Source organism: Abramis brama, assembly GCF_963993115.1.
Source record: "Abramis brama genome assembly, chromosome: 13".
Lineage (NCBI taxonomy): Eukaryota > Metazoa > Chordata > Actinopteri > Cypriniformes > Leuciscidae > Abramis > Abramis brama.
This window is the reverse complement of record NC_139975.1, coordinates 23,878,498-23,899,253: the sequence shown is the minus strand read 5'-3', so window position 1 is coordinate 23,899,253 and position 20,756 is coordinate 23,878,498. Positions and strand designations below refer to the sequence as shown.

The following is a 20,756-nucleotide window of genomic DNA, read 5'->3' as shown; positions in this document are numbered from 1 at the left end:
ATTTTAAGGCATCACATCTGCAATCCTGACACGAAGGTTGTTTGAATAGTCAGTAAATTATGCTGCTTTATAAGACCTCATCTTGGTCAAATTGTAAGCAAGCAGGGCATGTATCCTTCATACAAAAGTTAATACCAGAATGCATTGCAACAAGTGCAATAAAAAGAAAGCAGACTAAAAATATACACTGCTTTTCAAAAGTTTGGGGTCACTAAGAGTATACATTTCTTTTTAAAAAACCTATTTCAGTCAGCAAGGATGCATTAAATAGACAGTACAATCTTTTACATTATTACAAAAAAATGTTTTATTATTAATTAATTCATTATAAATTATGTTCTTTTGAACTTTCTATTATTCAAAGAATTAAAAAAATAACTGATTCCACAAAAATAATAAGCATTACAATTGTTTTCAGCATTGAAAATAAGAAAAGTTTCTTGGGCACCAAATCAACATATCATAAGGGTTTTTCTTGGCTTAAAATAAGGGTGGAGGTAGTAAAATCCTGATCATAAGCATACATTCAACTGGCTGAAGAATTATCATGTTTAGGTATTTATAATTATAAGATAATTCGATTTTTATTTTGATAACACGATCATATACAGTGTTTCCCACAGGGTTTTGTGAGACTGTGGTGGGTGGACCTTGGTCTCTCTAGGGAGGTATGGGGGCAACATGTCAAAATCATAAATCAATTATGAGTAAAGGTTCTTGTGTGCTAAGTTGATGCCTATGAGCATTTCACATCATTCACTTCTAAAGACCCTTAGAAGGGAGCAGTCAAAAAAACAAAACCAACAACAGTGGCTGAGCCAAACGAATCAAACATTTTCTTGCATTCTTTCCAAAAAAATACAAATCTTTGTCTCGCGTCAGCAATGTCAAGGATTTCTAAACTGTGCATGTTGTTTTGACACATGCCAACTTTCATGGCCGTCTGTTTATTAGGATTAAAGGTTAAAGCATTTAATCACCTTAAACAAGGAGCGACTGGGCCTAACACTGTTACTTTATTGTCATTGTCAATGATTTGAGTTACGAATGTTTCACATTCTCTCCATTTAGTCTTAATCCAAAACATCTATCCAATTTAGCTTGTGTCAGACAGAAACAAGCTACCAATCCATTTTATGTTACCTAACCAGACACCTCTCAGCATCCAACGTCTTGTGGAAAGAGCTACAGGTTTAATGACAGCCATTAATTATACCCTCCACACCCATACATACCCACCCATGTTTAAAATCTAGAGCAGGTCTATAAATACAGCTACACATAAAAAAGGAGCATTGACTTGATATTAGGGATGGGCATTTCAAGCAAAAATAATATTCGAAGATCGCTGGGTATTATTCGATTATTATTCAAAAATAGCACCCCTCCCCCACATGCACACACATATGCATGTATAGGCTGCAATATAGCAGACAATATAATCAGGACACTGAGGCGCCGGCGCGGTCACTTGCATTGCTCGTGAACTGGAGCTCTTCTCATAAATGAACCGAAACTCAGCGTAAAGGCTACTTGCCTCACAGACCTGAGAAATATATCTATAGAAAGCTTGAAATGTCTACTTTTAAACAAAACAATTAAAAACGAAAAGAAACAGGCTACTCTCTGTTTATTTAGGCTAACTCGTATGAAGTGTGCATTTCTCTCTGAAGGCGCGTTCACTACTGCGAAGATGACGAGTCAGCATCATCAACTTTATCTTTGCAGCCGACACTGACACAGAAAACACTAGTTAATTAAAAAACAATTAAAATGTCTCATGCATAATCATTACTTTTGCCAGTTCTTTGTGGCAAGCTTTATGCATGCGCTTGAGATGCGGAATAGGCAATATATTACGAAAAACGCTCATTATGGTTTATTCTCGCCCATATATATTTAAGTAATTAAATTAAATTAATATAAATATGCAATTAGACTAATGGCTTAAATGAACAACTACTAGTCGACTAGAAAAAAAAACTTAAGTAGGGCTGCCCGTGCACGACTAATTTTTACATATTTCGAACCAGCATGTCACAAAGGGCATTATTCTGGGTTGAGCGAGCGGAGCGGGATCTTCAGAAAGGCACTCTCCGCTCTGGAGGAAATATTACCACCCCACTCACATGCTCTGGTGTGAGACAATGTTTCTTCTTCTTTTGTCTGAGAGTTGATTGACAGCTTTTAGATGCGTTATTGGCATCACCACCCTCTGGTTACATGAACGTGTCACCACCGCATCAGAACGGAAAACATGGGGATTTTTTTAAAGACAACAATCTCACAACCTATTCGATATTCTATTAAAAAAAAATCAACTAATCGGATATTCGAAAATCGTGACTCATCCCTACTTGATATGGCTCTGAATACTACCTTTATAACCTGACATCAAGGTAAGGCCATCTGACAATTAGGACACTGGAATTTGAGTTTGCCCTCTGAAAGTGTGTCCCGATCGAGGTGTAGAGGGACAAAGGCCAAGAGAGATCACGGCTCAGACAGCGGATAGGTCAGTTATGGGTCTCAACACAGCAGGCTGATGGAGATCACAGAAGCTTTGACACAGAGACGACACCAGACCAGCGATGCCATGAGCTCCTCGCACATAGATAAAGTGTTGAGGAAGCTACAAGCTTTTGATAATTTAAAGCAGTTAAGCTAGTCAATCTACTCTTTAGGGAAAGTATTAACTGATCTACAACCTACAAAAAGTAGCTAAATACACTGAAGCTACTTAAGTGGAAAATATCTATTTAAATATTACCATTAACTATAGTTAACCATTAACTATACATGCTCATATTAAATATCACAGGGAGATACCTGAGAGGGACCACAGCACAGACTAGACAGAACCCAGATGAAGACATTTCTAAAACTGGGGTTGCTTGTACCTGGAGGAGGGGGCGACGTGGTCATGTTTAGGGGACAGGGAGGAGGGACCATCCTCTCCGTCTCGCGGGAGCTCCTCGCAAGCTTCCAACTTCTCTTCTTCCAGGAGCTCAGTGATCTGTGGGGGTGAGAAAAGGGGACATTTAAATACCATATCCCTGTTAACACTACTTCAGCAGTATTTATTTCTAATTCATCATAAGTTATATTACATTGTCAAAATCTAACACACCTGCAAGATTAAGGCATTATGTAATGCCCCGCACCTATGCTGATTATCTGCAGGGAGCCTAATTTTCACGCAGATCACACACATGCTGTGGGTGCAACTGGTGACATCACACATTCCTTGGCGATAATTACAGGATGTTATGTAATGCTGCCATGTAACTAATGTTATGAAGTAGCTACAATCTTTATAGTTATTTTATCAATTTAAAACTTTTTATTTTATTAGTTTACTTAATAAATGTAACAAGTTGAATCTAATATGAGACGATTAACTCATCCGGTGCATTACAGCACCTGACTTTCGTTGAAGTCACATCCCCTTATCGTTATGTATCCAAGTGCTTTTTTGTATTACTAGTGTGGTTTTCCTGGGGACATGAGAGAGTTAGATAACGCAAGAGTCTACAGTACGTATGAAAAATGTGAAAAACAGTCAGCTAGAGGAAATCAAACCATTGCACATATTGTTTAGGGCTACACATCCATGTGTAAATCTACCTAACAGTATTTAATATCAGACAAACTTTGGCACTAGCACATGATCAAATGCACACTGCATCTGCTGCAGTATCGCTGCCATGTTGCCATAGCAACCATTTCCCTCTACATCTGATTGGCCGAGCGGGGCTGCTGTTCAGTGGTCATGCAGATATGAGTCACATGCAGTGTGCAGAATGGCTGCCGAGAACGGCTCTGAGGATGACTATTTTCACATCTCTATATGCCTTCAGCCACTGTTCCCTCTCGATTGTCTTTTGGACAAGCTCCAGACTTTGCAATTTTAAGCATGTCACACTATATTTCTCCACACTAGTGTCTTATGCTGTATATCTTAGAGGTGTGGATCTTTAGGCACCACACATTTGATTTGATCTGCTTTCAAATCTGATAGCAGATCACTCAAAATTGTAATGCAGACACATGCATTTTCTGTGCAGCTGCTTTGAAACGATACGTATTGTGAAAAGCACTTTACAAATAAATGTCAATTCAATTGAATTGAGGAAATGACAATGCAAAAAAATCAAAAAAAAAATCAATAGCATAGCTCATTGAGGTGCCTCTGTGTAAAGATCCAGCATGAATTTGTGGACTTGTACAACAGTTAGAAAAAAAAAAAACACATTAATAATGGTAATTGAGGTGTTATAATAAAATCAGCAATGCAAAACTTGACAGATGAAAAGGACTCCTGTGCTGTTTACATCAGTCTTGCGGTGGAAAGAGCAGGTAACATTGAGTGACTCAAACGGTCCCTGCCGAACACTGTCTTCAATAGCGTTTTATGCTGTCAAAAAACAACCATGTAGTCTTAAGTATGGATGCTGAAGCCAGGGCGGGGGAAATATCCTCATGGGTTCATCCATGATGTTTTAATACCTCCAAGAAGCTGAAGCATGCAGAAACTCAGCCTTTGTTTGGCCTCAGAGGCCTTATTAATGCGTGGTCTACAGATTATACAACATCTGCATACAAAAAACAACAGCAGAGAGCTGACTGAGACTCTAATTAAAGACGCTCTTCATTAATTAGTAAAAAAAGCTGTCAAGCGCACGCACGAACCAAACAGGAAAAACAGCCCACACGAATGGAGAAAACATCTAACAGCCTCCGAGGATGAGAAAAACAGGCTTGGCAACTGGGTGGATGTGTGTGGAAAGATGACCTGTCTTATTTTTGTGTCGGTCCACAACAGGTCTTGAATACTTCTGGGCAGAAACAGGAATTTGAAGAACAAAAGGGCAGTCACCAGAGTTTGAATGATAAAACACATAACAACCAGTGCTGCGATGGAGATTAGGTCATAGTCAATCACCAGTCATAGATAATAAATCGTTCTCCTTAGATGGGCAGGACATGGTCCATCTCTTAGTAATGTGCAATTATCAAAATGACTTAATCTTAGGCACATAACAAACTTATGTAACAAACCCTGCTGAGCCCAAACGCTTTATTCAACCCTAATGCACGCCAACCTTGACAAGGGCCAAACATTTACACAAGTCAGCTCCGTCTCATCTCAGTGAGCCCTGGGTGAGACATGTGATTAGAGAGTGGGAGAGGCTCTCAAGCGAGAAACCCTTAGAAATAAATCTGTGATTTATGGTCATATTCATTTCAGCATATGCCAGATCCTTGAGCACTGGCCCGAATCCAGATAGGTCAGCCAGGACCTTCCCCCTTCTACTCAAATTTGTTTCTGCCCCTTCTGTTTCTAATGCTTCCCAAGCTGTCTTTTACAGTAGGGAGGACCTTCTCAGCAGTGGGATGACTGAAGCGTCTAGTACCTCCGAGCATGTCTGCAGAGGAACCCACTGAAGCAAATAAGATCCTCTGTATCAACCTGAACTATGCTTCAAGGGAGCCCGTGGCTCAGCTACAAACAGACTCGAGCCCTGGGTGATCCTACCTAGAGAGCATTTTAAGTCATCATTGTTGTGAAAGGCTGGTCTAGAATATTGGTACTAATGGTGAATCTAAGAATTTCAATAGAAATTCAAGAATTCTGGACTTTCATGTTAGAGCGAAAGAGTTCCCTGAGCACTTTTCGTAATTGTTCAAGCTGGTCACGCAAATTCACCATGTTGACCAACACTAAGCTGCTTGGTTTGAAAATTACTTCTGTGTGAGCTGGACCTCATTTAAAATGTACTATTTTACAAAATATTTGTGAATACTACGTTTTTATGCATAGAGTACTATGTTGTTAACTTTATTAACATATTAACATCAAACTCAATAAAGTTATCTAGAGTGATGGCGTATTTGTGTAGGCCAGTTAGCATCTCCCTGGTTCCCTCCACAAAGAGGAATTATCCATTCATGGCTTTTGGATTATTGTGGAAAATAAGCTCTGTGACTAACAAACGTTTATAATTCCTACACGTTTTGTTCATCGTGTTAATCTTTTATGCATTTTGAAGCCTAAATACAATTGACAGAAGTAAAAAAACTAAACGCAAGCTATAAACAAACCGACTGCCAACAACTCTTTCAATCTTTAAGAAAAAAAAATTCTCTGAAAGTTTAAGCTATAACAGTTCTCAAACTCTGTAGTCCCAAGTGCCAAAACATTAACTTGTTTCTGGGCAGCTGCTTATGTAGAGATTAGAAAGCAAGGCAGCTCACCAGGTTGTCTTTATAATAACCCGGGAAGTCTGTATAATTCTGCTCGTTATGAAAACGAGATGTTTTATCAAAATTAATTTCAGTAATCACACTGGTAACTAGTAAAATCTCCAGAGAAGTCATTAAAATCATTTGATATTTAGAAGGAAAAGTATTGATTAATTCCTTGATTACAATCACTCATTACATAAACATTGAAGCAGCGGTGGATTCCAATCCACCCCCTTCAGAGACAGTTATGTAACTGCAGTTAGTATTGTATTGTACAAAAGGGCTGTATCCTCTTTTTCTGCAAGTCTGACACAAGCAAGAATTTGTGACACAAGATGTCTTGTGGAAAGTATTTACAGCCCATTATTGACTATTTCCTGTGTATATGAAGAAAGCAGACATGTAAAGGTCAGAAATCTTGAGATCCTTAAAAGGATGTAGACTGTCACACAAATGAGATTTAAAACAATCTGCACTTTCAAAGAAAACAAAATCAGTCATTCCTTTGGTGTGAGGGAACCTGCAGTCTGCAAATACACTCACAGACACACTGAATGGAGGAGACAAGCCTTTGCATGGTTTTCAGTGTATTACATAACACTGCAGACATAATAACCTTCTAACACTGCTTCTCCTTTTTCTTTGATTCAAATCTGGCCTGTGTAAAGCACTGCTTCCACCTCGAACTGGGGCAGGTGGCACAAATTTACACGCTTAAACAAACACAAAGCATAAGTAAATAATCAGCTTTCAAAACTCAAATATCGCATTTGCAAGGTTTGTGCAAGTATTTCGCGAGGAACAAAGCTAAAACCGACTTACGCTAATCCCATTGATCTACAACACAAATAAATAAATTGCCCCCAAAGCTGCATTTTAAGTGCAGCACACTGATCAGGAAATATGAGGCTGATAACTGATATTTTAACACTGTTACAGGTTGAAACTGATCCAATAATTAATATTTTCCAAAGAGACTCTTTTATCATCATTTTCCAAAGCACAAAATGTGAAATGTCAACATTTACGGGAATATTCACTCTCAAAAATCTTTGTTATAGTGTAACATTGGCAAAGTATAAACACCAATAGGTCCAGTTTTACACAAACCACACTTTATCCATTAGCTCCAAATAATTACAAGCATCTGTTTTAGGGTTTGGTTTAGGTTAAGTAACACAAACTACTATTAATGAAGCCTTTACAATACATCTCAGTGATATTACTCCAGGAAAAACTTTTCACAAATCACGAATTTGTTTGTTGTTTAATTCACTGCTACATCTGTTTGCAATTTAGTTTGCATCTTTGTCCGCTTCAGCCGAATTACTATAATTACACTTAAAAGTGGAGTTACTACAAATTATATGCATTTCATATTTATTTTCCAAAATAAACAGGCTATAAACATCTGAATCCAACAATTCACGTCCAGTGGCTGCTCAATTCATATGGATTAGTTTTATGACTCTTTCTTTTTGAAGCGTCAAAGTGGTAGTTGCATAACTGTCATTGGAGGGACAGAAAGCTCTCAGATTTTATCAAAAAGATCTTCATTTGTTTTCCGAAGATGAACGAAAGTATTATGGGTTTGGAATGACATGAGGGTGAGTAATTAATGGCAGAATTGTCATTTTTGGGTGAACTATCCCTTTAACTTTTCAGAACTTTGAATGAATAACAGATTTTCACAGCATCCAATGATAGCATCGTCAAGACAGCTGCAAGAAAGTTTACCTGGTCATTAATGGAGCTGTAGTCATTGGTGTTGGAGATGTCATCGTCATCCTCCGAGTCAAAGAATTCCTCCTGGTTCTCCAGCAGTTCAGCCAGAATACGGCTGACTGACTCCTGCTCTTTCAGATCCTCCACATCTGTGTCTAAACTGCAGAACGTAGAAGGCAGGAATCACTATAAAGGTGAATTTACTTCTATTGAAAATACTTCTAAATCAGCTTAATATGCATTTACTCAGTGTAAGCACTGACTTTGTGGTGGTATCAAAACATTGCTCCATTTGTTTGAGCATCCAACCAGCCTGACTCTAAAACATTGGCTTAATCATTGGTGTGAGTATAGGGCACTATGGCAAACAGGAGGGGAGTATTTAGGAAGCAGTTTCAAAACAATCAACATTTTCATTGTTATTCCATTTGGTGATGCTGCAGAAATTACTAATTTCAGCTATAATTTTTTTTCACGAATCTCTGCAGAATTGATCAGACAGTCAACTACTATACACCATCTACTCTACCATTTAAATTAGTCTTAGCTGTTTTATCATTTCACCATATTTAAGGTTTCCCCACACAATCGAAACTGTGAAAAAAAAAAAAAAAGATTCTGTGTGCGCCTACACAAGACAAAATGTGTTGTGCTGGAAAAATTGACTGTTTGCTCCTCCAACATTAATTTCTCTCATACAGCTTCTTTATATATTGTGAGCAAGACAGCTAACACGAATTGCCAGGAAATGCAAAAGAGTCTTACTGGAAAACGTCTGGCCCAAAGACTGCGGCGAGAGCCCCCATGCTCCAGCTCTCCTCCTGAAGAGACGCCACACCGGACAGAAATCGGCACAGAAAGCGGAGCAAGCTGTAATTGACCTGCGGCAGCTGTTGAAGGAAGTACTTCATGTTTCTGCCCAGCTCTTCCTCACTGCTGTAGTCTAAAGGAAGCAAACAAATCATCAGTCATAATGAGGAAAAAGTTCAGAGGGATGTGCATTTATGATGATGTGAAGTTAAAGGGGACATATCATGCCAAATGCACTTTTTTAGCCCTTAAATGCATTTTGTTGTATATTTGGAGTGTTTAGAAGTACAGAAAATATGAAATTAATCTCTTCAGGTGCTTCGTTGATATCTTTATATTCTGTTTTGGTCATATTTTTCAACCTGTTCCGATTTTTCTGTTATCTATGACGTTTTTTGAACTATTACGTCACAGTATTTGCAGCGGAACTGCCAAATAAGGACATTGACTTCTGGCCCAACACTTCGAGCAATCTGCCATTTTTATTTCTCGCTGCAATTTTGTAGTCCAAGCTAAAGGATGCAGAAGTTACGAGAGGGTAAGTTAAAATGTTCGGTTGTTGGATGTAGTAACCCACACGCTTCATTACACCGTCTAATGTAGATGAACTGCCGCGCGTGACAGGGCGCATGTTTAACTGAAAGAACCCGGTCGCGCGCGCGCTCACTCTCTCTCTTCAGAGCCAGGCGAAAGTGTAAACAAGACATCACCGTCTCCAAACTAGACGCTGTCTTGCTCTCTCTCCCTCGCACATACTAATCAAAATAAATCGACACGGTGGTAAAAGGTCGGAAGACCAAAGTTTCATGTGTAAATACAGTAACACACCATTGCGATACATCCATATGAAGACGTTGTTCTACAGGTTCGTCGTCTTCATTTTCATCTCGCTCCGGCTCCGACTCTGGCTCGAACATGTAAGGCTGGCTGGACAAGTCTTCCGTTGTTGACATTTTGTTAATAACGTGTGAATAAAAAGTTTCTGTGCCGCTAGATAATCGTATCTCTGCTATCAAACTACAAAAATGGCCGAACGGGGTGGAGTTGAACCGCTGCAACCTGGAGAGGGGGCGGGGTATGAAGTGTCTCAATTGTATTTAAAGAGACCGCACCAAAACGAGTTGCTCTCAGACGCACATCAGAAAAGGGGTAGAAAAGGGGCCTGTGGAGCTATAATAATGAGGAATTCAGACCCAAGCATTGCAGTTCCGCTTTATATAGACTACAAATGTATGATTTATATGTAAAAAGGAACAATTTAAAAGCATGATATGTCTCCTTTAAGAGAATGGCGAGCTGGCTGATGCAAAGGTGTGAAAGAACGGCCGTGCTTTGATGATGCAATTACATTACAAGTGTGTAAAGTGGGCAGAACATTCCAGGAGGTCAAAACAGGGCAGTGTAAAAGCTTCACCCACCCTGATAGAGCTGCATGATTTGCGCCTTTAGGCCTGCAGGGATGACGGGCTCGGGGAGCTCCTGCAGGAAGAGGCGTAGCAGGCTGACGGCAGACGCCAGGTCGGCCTCTTTCTCCAGATTCACTTCAACGCCGCTGTCGTAGCGCTGCCTGAGCCATTCCACGCGTTCTGCGTTCCCGTTCACTAGAAACAGACTCAGGTGCAGCGCTCCTACAAAACGCAAACACATACCTCACTAAGACAAACATGCTCACAGCACAATGTATAGACATTTCACACAAGAGACTCTAATCGCTGAATCAATGCACAAGGCAGAATCCCTTTAGTCAGCTCTGTCAACAAAACATCAGCTACATTCTCTCCGTCTGCGATTTATGAGCTAATGAAACAGTCCTGCAGAACTAGCTTACATTCTTCAGCCCAAATGTTTTGAATAAAACCAATAATGGATATTCTTTACGGCTGACTTCTTGACTGAAGCTCTTTTAAAACAAACTGCTGATTTCTGCCAGATCAGATCAGAAGCTTCCTAACAGCTTTGTTGGCAAATAAGCATTAGCTGGTCTGTCTCAGTTCCCATCCCTGGTGCTCTGCGTGTGTACATAAGAGTCTACTCTACACCGCATAAGGGGAAGCCACCGCGTCGCTCCCTGTTATGTCTAAATTAGCCTCAGAACAAAAACATCCTTCCAAATGAAAAAGTGGAGGAGAAATGTCAGTATGCTGAACTCACAGAGGAAGAGCTGGTGTTTGGAAACAACCCCTAAACCCCTTTCAAGGACTTAACAACACTGCCAACATATTTTCAACATCCTGCCTGTGCTAGAGTTTAAAAAAGGGCAAAAAATTATTAAAAATATATTTACAGTCTGCTTGATGTGTGAGCACTTTGCTAATAGCAGTAGTTGAAGGAAAACAGGAAGGACTTGGCATTTATGCATCTACATGTGGACATTAATTAGTAGGTGAAAGACTATAATGATAGTGTCATTATAAAAGCCCCGGCCTGAATATGTTCCTCTTTTCGCTTTGACTCTGTAATATTGCAAAATAAAGGAAGTCCATCTTTTATCAGGGAGTTCAGAGAGGCCACTCCCATCATACAGACCAAACAACATTTTTGGCTTTATCAGATGAAAACATCACGTTCTGCAAGCTCTGCTTCTTTGAGTTGTTACAAGATTTATGTAGAAGCTATCCAGATTTACTATTTGTCAAATGAATATTATTCAGTTGCTTTTTTGATCCTATATATTCATTTGTTTCACAACATTGTTGCATTTATGACTACTTTAACCCTTTGATGCATACGATCACACAGCTTTGATTAGAATGTTGTACATCATACAAACGTAATTGATGACGTTTTATTCTAATCAGATACACATTGTGTAGGTATTCGGTAACTATAAAATTTATTCCATTCTTCTCCCACGTCACCGGCCACTTACTTTCATGTATTTTGGGAGTGGATGAATTGATGTGTTGTAAAGATACGATTCTTTGAATTGCGGTGCAAACTAATATAGCGGCGCCCATCTCGCGTTATAGATCAGCTAACATGATCATTATAAAGGTTAATAATAAAGCAATAAGTTCTAAAATAAAAGTCACCATACAAAAAAAAAACCTCACACTTAACTCAAAGCTAGAATCTTTTAAATTTACGTGTGAAAAGGTTAAAGTTATTTTTTTAAGTATTATACACAATTAATATGAAACCATATCATATCAGTTACACTACCATTTAATAGTTTGCTGTATGCGTCTTTGAAATAAGTCTCTTAAGCTGACCAAGGCTACAATAATTGATCAAAAATACAGTAAAACATTAATTTTGTCAAATATTATAATTTAAAATAACTTTTCTAATTGAATATATTTTAAAATTATAGTTTCCACAAAAATATTAAGCAGCACAATTCATCATGTGACACTGAAGACTAGAGTAATGATACTGAAAATGCAGCTTTGTGAAATAAATTTCACATTTATTGTCTAAATGGGTCAGAAATGTCCTAAAACCATGATTTCATTGGCAAAAATGTACTTTCTGGTCCGTCTTCGATCTTATCCCTGGAAGGTCAGTAGCTATATTGCTGCTATTGATGAAAGCTAAAAACAAATAAATAAAGGATAGAAAGAAAGCAACATAAATCATCAGGGTCCCCCCTCACTCACCGTGCTCTTCAATGTACTCTACGATGCTCCTGACCAGTAGGGGGACCTCATGTCCTGGCTGCCCGCTGTGCTGCACCTCCTCCAGGGGGATCCCAAACACTCTGGCCGTGCTGAGGGAGTCGCTGAGGGAAGTAGAGAGGCTCTTCCTCATCGCCTCCACAGCCTGGCTGCTTCAGTCCGTCTACAGAGAGAGATGGCGAGAACAAGGTCACGTACACATCACCTCCCTGTACAAACACGCTATCATGGGTGGGGCGCGGACTCCAACAACAAACTCCGGACAACAAGAACAAAACAAGCTGAAAATTGAAGCGGGACCTCTCCCATCACGGAAGCGATGGTTCTTATCATGTGCGAGCGTAGAGATGAGGAGAGCGTACGCAAGAAGAGAGTTTGATCGTACAGCCGTCAGATGCGGCACGCCGATTCTGATGATGGTAAGCAGGTGGCTGCCATCTCGTTCAACATGCCATCACAAACCATACTGCCACGGTGCACAAGCTGTTAATGTCGTAAAGGGAAAAACTCTGCAACTGGATCTGATTAGCATTCCGTATGTTTAGAAATGCACATAATCTAAACTTGATCTGTCAAGACTTCTGATGTCTTCATGACAACAGCAGCTGGTCTCACATCATTTTAGTTTCAATTACAACAACAAGAAGAATTTCAGAAGACAATTGTGATATAAATAGATTTTTTGGCATAGCGGGCTCACCTTGTAGTACAAACGCCCAGAAGTTAACTTTATCTCCTGCTCCACTCACTAGTAGTAAAAGAAATATTCATCTATGGCTGCTTCAGGTTGTGGCAGAAGATGAGCCTGTAGTTCCTCATTGACGGACCGCAAATCCTGTTCAGGACGTTAGTGGTTAAGCTGGAGGAAATAAAACACACAAGAAAACAGCAGCATCAGCAAATGCATTAAAACGGATAATAATCCTTCTGATTAATATCAGCTGGGCCAAATTTACAAACCACTTATTCAGTTAATGGACATCTGCGGTCTGAAAAACATATCTGCTGAAGTTTAAATCTCAATTAAGAAGAGAAACAGAGAGCAATCTGCTCACCCCTCTGCATATGGCATCACATGAACAGCATTTATTACGAAGTCGAATTTTAATCCAAACAAGGTTTCCAATCATGCTACTGAGAGCTTTGATGCTTCACTTTCATTTTTCTTAAAAAAGCAATATTAATAAATGTTGCAAGCACTTCCAAGTGGGAACGCATTACAAGTAACATGAGTTACATAATCAAATTACTTTTGTTCAAATACTGAGTAAAGTAATGCATTACTGTTACATTTACAACAAAATATCTGAGTTACTTTTTCAAATAAGTAACGCAGGTTACTTTTTTTTTTCTAATTTTACCCTATGTTGAGAGCAATAGGGAGTAAGAGCAGAGGTGTTGTGTGCGCTGTGTGAACATGATGGTTATTGTAGTTCTAGACTAATTGTGAGCATGCATTGCTCACTTGCACAAAAACAGATTCAGTATTCCTCAAAATTAATAAAAACTGTGAAATGCAAACTCAGAATATCACGCAATCCTCCAATAATTGAATGTTATGTAATACAAATATACTTTATGCATTTAATCTCACTTTATTAAGCAATGTCTTTGCTGCTGACCTTTGAGGATCCAATTTAGTCATACTAATAAGCAAAAATGACGTTAGTTAAACATTACATTTGGGTTACTTTTTTTTTTTGCTTAAGTAAGTGTTGAACTTTCTTCTATTTTTCTGCAATACAGAACAGCAGCACAGCTGTAAGGTTTGTTTGCGCTACGCCCTCTACTGTAGGTGTGAATTTGCATTTCCTTCAGCCTGAGACTTATTAATTTCACTTTTGGTGTGAAAGGACTAAAAATATAACTTTTCTTTGTTATTAAAAACAAACAAGCAAGCCCAGACCAGGTGAGGAAAATGTAATGCAAAAGTAATCTAAGGAATTACTTTCCATAAAAAGTAATGCAATTAGTTACTTTTTTTAGGGAGTAACACAATTTGTAACGCATTACTTTCAAAAGTAACTTTCCTGGTCCTAACAGTATAAACAAGGAAATAAAAATTCCAAAAATATTAATCAATGTTAAAAACAGTTGTGCTACTTAATATTTTTGGAAACTATGATACAATTTTTTCAGGCTTCTTTGATGAATAGAAAGTTCAAAAGAACAGCATTTGAAATAGAAATATTTTGTAGGCTAATTGTATTACTAATGTTTTTACTGTCACTTTTTTCTGAATAAAAGTATTAATTTCTTTAAAAAAAAAAAAAAAAAAATCCTATTGGCCCAAAAACTTTTGAATAGTACAGTCCCTCAACCCTCTCTATATACACGTTTTCCAGGAAGAACATTTTCTCTGAAATGTATATACACAGTGTTACAGTTCATTAGATCTACTCCATTACCTATCACTTACTCAAATGACTTTTTGAAATGTTAAGAGCATTTTCACTGCCGAATTACAGACCTCTTTAACACTTTAGCCACGACTAGCAGCCCGACACCAGGCATGTGGAACAGGAACAAAATGTCCCCAAAACGAATTGGAATAATGTGTGAATTGAGCTCTAACAGCAAATGTCTTAGTTTGCAGACAATTGAGAGTAGATGTGCTTCTAATCCCACATATCACACATGATGACCTTTCGCTCACAATGTTCACCATTGTTGGATAAGCTAAACGCGGCTCAGCACTTAGATTGTTAGCAGAGAGCACAGTATGACCTTGGCTCATTCCTCAGAGCTCTGGAGAACACATAAAGGGACGATGCTGGAATTTTCTGCAGGCAAATCTCTCCGCATCTCCTTGGTGACATGATGTTTGCAAAGCTTAGTTGTTTCACTATGGTTACTGATTACTGATTTGGTGTCACAGGGAGAGTTTGTAGATCCAGTCACAGAAAAGCATGCCATAGATACACAAAGAGTGGCTTCCAAAATTCCAGAACATTCCCTGGAACAACAGCGTCCTGAAGATGACCTAACAAGGAGATTATGGGACCACCTACAGCACAAAGGCCAAATCTCAAATGCCAATGATTAATTACTAACAGTGGATATCTTTTGGCAAGTCTTCTTAGGCAAGGATCTCAAGGTTAACACTAGATCTAAGCGTTCTCCCTGTAATTGAGGCAAAGCACTTTATTGTAGGAGGTACCTGGCAATCAGGTAACTGGCAGTAACAGGCAATCAGTGAGGTGAAAAAGCAATAATTCAAATTCTGATATAACAATTTATGGCACTAGTAGTTAAAAACCCTTGATAACTAATTTTACAGTTTTGCTTTTTATTCTTCTTCTCCATAACTGGATGCAATTCAACCTTAAACTACAAAAAAAATCCATTTAAACTTGTTTTGAACCAGCAGTGATAATCTACTGAAATATTTCCATATTGAATTGCAGATGGTTCTCTTCCTTTCATTTTTTTGAATACTGAATCCATTTAGCCATCTATAGACCCCTTCAGACCGCAAAGACTGTGTTGCATTATGTATTGACTCCAGACAGAAAACAACATGCGTTGAGTGTCATGACAACGGCAGCATTTCATTTATGCAGAACCAAAACCAAAAACATAAGCTCACTTAAAGATTTAACACTATTCTACTGCTGTCTTCACAAATGAACAATATGGTGTTGAATAGGTACAGGTCTCAGTGGTATGGAAGATCTAGATTAGTTTGCCAGACTGTGTCTTGTATAATTATCAGAATCAGATTTCAGTTTTGAAATGCGTCATGCAGGAGAAAATAACTTAATAATAAGCAGCATAACAAGACAAACGCACAAATGAAAAACCCTGAGGCGATATGTCACAAAGTACATGTGTCATACCACGGATTGCATATAAGAAAAAGAAAGTTTCCCACCTTGTGCAGAAGCTGGATGGAGAGTCGTCATGTGACTTCAAAAACGCCATGTCGTTTTCAAGAACAAATCCTATCAAGCCTGACCATCACAGACAAGATCTGATCCACAAATAAATAAATAAATAAAGGAGGACAAGTATAAATTATTCATAAATAACCAGCTGGCCACACAACTGATGAGTCCTGACACTTAAAAAAAACAACTTGACATGTCTGTGACATTATTGATTAAGAGTCCTAGCTAGCAATGCAAGGAAATGGAAATTTCCAGAAGGTTATACTAAACCACTGGATGTTCAAGCGTGAAGTAAAATGGCAGTCTAGCAGTGTGGTGGTCCCTGGCAACACTGAACGCAGCCCTAATCATTAGGATGGAAACAAGAGACACTGCAAACTTGGCTGATCAGCTGACAACGTTCTGAAGGGACCCAGAGTAAGAGCGGCAGAGGTCAGAGCGCAGATTAACTGCTTAAGACAACAACTACATCAAGCCTACGTCTGTCTTTGCTTATGACCTAAAAGACAGCGACATGGAGATGCAGCAAATTCATCAGTATTTACAGCATACAAACGCAGGAGCCACTTTCCCGCGCTGTGAATAACTGTAAAATTGTTAGATTGACTTTTCGGTTAAATGCACCATGTCTGCTGTTCACACAATCAACGGCTTTACGAAATACTGGTCAACTCTGTGATGTCAAGAATCAAAAATGAAGAAAATTGTGCAGCGTTTAAAGGTCACCCACCCACATTTGGGTTGTTCACACAGAATGAATTTCTGCTGTTAAACTTTCCATTCCAGAAAATTGCCCTGACTGATTTACCAATCTTTCTAAAAAGATCCTGTTCACACATGATCTCTAAACATAGAGTGAATTCCAATCAGAAGTTAGCATCCCTATGCCCTACTCACTCAGAAGGGCAGATCCCTTGATGTGGGGACTTGGGAGTAAGCAGGCACAACAGAGTTGTGCATGTAAACCTCACTCCCCTGACCTCAAGAGGCACGCTAGCGGCTCTGGTTTTTAGCGTTCTTGTTAGCACGCACGCCTCCCACGCCGGAGAACCCAGTTCAAAACCCCGCTCAGAGCTGGTCGAGTACACTGTAAAAAAATTATTTTCATGATTTGTTATCACATCATTTTTTATTTTATTTTTTTAAAATCCACTTAGATCATTTAAGTGGTTCAGATAACTTAATATTTTGAGTTTCTTTTGATTCATCCATTCTCCTTCATTGTGTTAACAATTTTGTTTTAATTTCAATGAACTTAAAATTAAGGCAACCAGGTTACTTTTTTTTTTTTTTTTTTTAATTTTAATTTTTTTAAAGTAAAACCAACAATACATTTTTACAGTGTAGGACCGGATACACAGGGTGCTCGCATGTCATAATGTAGCCGTTTGGAACGCACTTGGCAAATGGACTTTTGATGTAACCATGGCATGCACCCCTAGCTAACATACTTGTGGAAGGGCCCTTTATCAAGGGATTCAGTTGTTCACTTTCGTTTGGAATGCCCCTACAAATGAGTCACCTTCCCAAAGTGCCCTTCAAGGTAGCAAAAACGCTGCCTGGAATTTGAACGAAAATTACAGGGATATATGTCTGAAAAACCCTATTGGAGATTTTGCATTAACAAAATCAAAACTAGATCTTTACATCTACTGAAAAACTGTAAGTTATGCTTACCCTTGCTGTCACAAAGCTTGGGTGTTATGGGTGGTTGCAGGGTGTTGAAACTAGAGTTTCACTATGTTGGCCATGTCAAGTCAGGAGAGCCCTTAAAGTCTCTATGATATTCTGGTCTCTAGATATGACTCTGGCCCCCTCTTCAATTAAGGTTTATGGGATTTTTTTTTTCTTTTGCCAGTCTCATGAACATAGGTTGACAAACACAAGAAATGTTTTTGTGTAGATTTGTTTAACGCAAATGGTTGTCGCCGCTGGGATTTCCATTTGAAAAAACTTTCTGTTCTCTAAATTTGCAAGTAACATTGACTAAGCAGACAAATGAGGTGGACACACCACGGTTTCATAATGTACCACAGTCACAAATACCAGATGATTATCATGTAACTAGAACCAGGCCCATTTGACAAAAAATAGGACGCAAGTATCAGGCTAATTTACAAAATGCAAATACTTCTTCAGGGCGACTGATGTAATTGCGTTGTTTCTGTGGAACTGACAGCATTGCATTTAGACGAAACTGAGCTATGCTTCCGCTTAGATCTATTTTCAGTTGAGTAACTTTTCTTCAGCTCTGATTCCCACAAAAAAAAAACATCTTTAACAATGAACAGGAAGCAAACTTTCACTTTTGCTATCTGAAAAAAATTCAAAGCAGCTCATCACATGACTGTGCTCACCATAGCAATAATCACTTAGTGCAATGTTCAAGATCTGATTTCCAGAATGATAATTCTGCTATGATGTACAGTAAACTTATTACAGCACATTTATAACAACGGAGAACCAATGCACGGCATTACAAATGAAAGCAGTTAACCGTAATCTAGCTCACAACCCATATGGTGCTCCAACTGTTTTCATGACAGGCGGTTGGATGAATCTAAAGAGAGTCTGTCACTTCGAGATGAGCCAAGCGGCAGCAGCGCTGAAATCTCCTCAAGGACAGCTGGGTTTAGCTGTAATCTGAACAAGACACGTTCAGCAGGTTTTAAAAACCAGGTCACTTACCCGCCATATCCACAATGGCTATAGAGGCTAAAAAACCAATGAATGCCAATGGCTACAAGTCATCATAGTGCCCACTTTTCTGTTTTGGGAAGCTACGAGCAGCCTGGTTTCATGCTGGTGTGAACGCAAGGGTTTGTCTAGTCTTTCAGACATCCTGTCCAGGGCTCATTGGGAGATCTGATGCGTTTGGTTTTGCTTGGCCCTGCTGCACTACAAAACAAGTGGATATAACAACAATCTATATCAACAGGAGGGACAACAGTCAATGACTTTGCTCTGTATTACTCACGTACGCCTGGAAAATGTATTTGGCTTACAAGGTCACAAGGCAAGCATAGGATGGCTTGATTTGAATGTCAAAAAATTCTCCATAACATTCTTATGCCTTTTCCAGTTTTTCGTGACTACTGGAAAAGGATTTTTAAAAATGTAAAAAAAAGTGTTCACACTCACAAGAGCCATTTGTAGCTAACTAACTAAATATATGGGATAGCCTATACAACAAAAACGGTTTCATCCTTTCTAAACTCGAAATAAAATCCAAATGCTACATTTTAGCATTAAAAACCACTTGTTTATACAATTCGAATGAAACAAGGCCATCAAAACATTACAAAAATTAATCTATTATTAAACAGCACAATCCCCCTCAGCTGCTGTTCCAGAAACAGCTTCTATACAGGATTCAGGTTTCACATCCCAATTAAACGAAACTGAAGCTATTTTAGGACGTCGACGACCAAGAGCACTCTCCTATATTTCAAATGATATGTTTAACAGGATATTTATTTAATTTTTAGACAGAATGTGATTCTGACAGTTAACGTTACAGGTTGAACCTTCAGCTGTCAACAATATCACCCAACTGATAGCAGCATCTTCTAGCAAAGAAAAAAAAAGAGATACATTTACAATGAAAAATGAAGGGAACCCACTATAAAAACCGATGCAGCTTTGTTTGTGATTAATGCCTTAAAGCACGCCAAACACTAAAGAATAAACAGAATATATAATTCTCGTTAGTAAGAAATAAACGTCTTTCTACGCTATCGCGTTAGCCTCATAGCTTAGCACTGTCAACATCATTCCTGCAGCCGCACACATCAGTTAAGCCACAAAACAGCTTTAAATCCACTATACGGGCATGATATGCACATTGCATTAAGGTAGAAATTAATGAAATATGTAAAGTATGAAATACTTAGATCACACTACATCCAAAGAGAGTGAAAATCAATAAGTTGATACAAAATAGGATGAGGCGATCCCTGAACTGGCTAACGCGACGGCTAGCATCCGCTAAAGTCACTCCATCGAAACCATCCGCACTTACCAGGTCAAACCAGACGATAAACGACAGCAAACTGATTTATTTTACTAGTCCCTGGTCCAAAGGAGGCGATATGAATGGTGATAATAAAGGAGACTAGCTACAGTGTTCAGCTGGCATGGCCAGTTTTAATGTGAATAGTTGCTTCGGTGGAATGGAGACAGTGTTAGTTACACCCACAACGATGCCAAAAACACACTGACCCCGCCTCACTCTCTCTCTCTCTCTCTCTCTCTCTCTCTCTCTCTCTCGGCATCTCCTCAGCATTCTTCTCAACACAGTTTTCCAGAATATTCCATGGAATTACTTTATATTTATTTCAAACTGTGTAGCTTTTATCTAACATGTCAGATTGAGCATAGATATAGGAATCATAGAAGGGTCATTACTTTAAAAAGTCGCACATTCAAACAAGTGGTTTCAACGCATAAAAAGTGACCAGCTTCG

The 20,756-nt window shown here is 38.8% G+C and overlaps 1 protein-coding gene across 8 annotated transcripts in view; it reads right to left on the bottom strand.

Moving 5' to 3' along the window:
* fam13b (family with sequence similarity 13 member B) overlaps nucleotides 1-20,498 on the bottom strand; it is a 46,362-nt gene extending 25,864 nt beyond the window's left edge. For 3 of the 8 annotated variants that reach the window (XM_084133356.1, XM_084133354.1, XM_084133358.1), the window contains exons 1-8: nucleotides 20,313-20,465; nucleotides 16,276-16,374; nucleotides 13,102-13,260; nucleotides 12,384-12,564; nucleotides 10,203-10,412; nucleotides 8,740-8,917; nucleotides 7,987-8,134; nucleotides 2,901-3,016 (exon numbers count right to left, since the gene is read on the bottom strand). In XM_084133356.1, coding sequence (XP_083989482.1) covers nucleotides 2,901-3,016; nucleotides 7,987-8,134; nucleotides 8,740-8,917; nucleotides 10,203-10,412; nucleotides 12,384-12,534 — 803 coding nt within the window. In that variant the 5' untranslated portion in view covers nucleotides 12,535-12,564; nucleotides 13,102-13,260; nucleotides 16,276-16,374; nucleotides 20,313-20,465. Of the gene's footprint in view, nucleotides 1-2,900; nucleotides 3,017-7,986; nucleotides 8,135-8,739; nucleotides 8,918-10,202; nucleotides 10,413-12,383; nucleotides 12,565-13,101; nucleotides 13,261-16,275; nucleotides 16,375-20,312 lie in introns of all 8 variants that reach the window. The other 5 variants (XM_084133353.1, XM_084133357.1, XM_084133351.1 and 2 more) reach the window with 3 other exon arrangements.
* Between the last annotated feature and the right edge of the window lie 258 nt (nucleotides 20,499-20,756).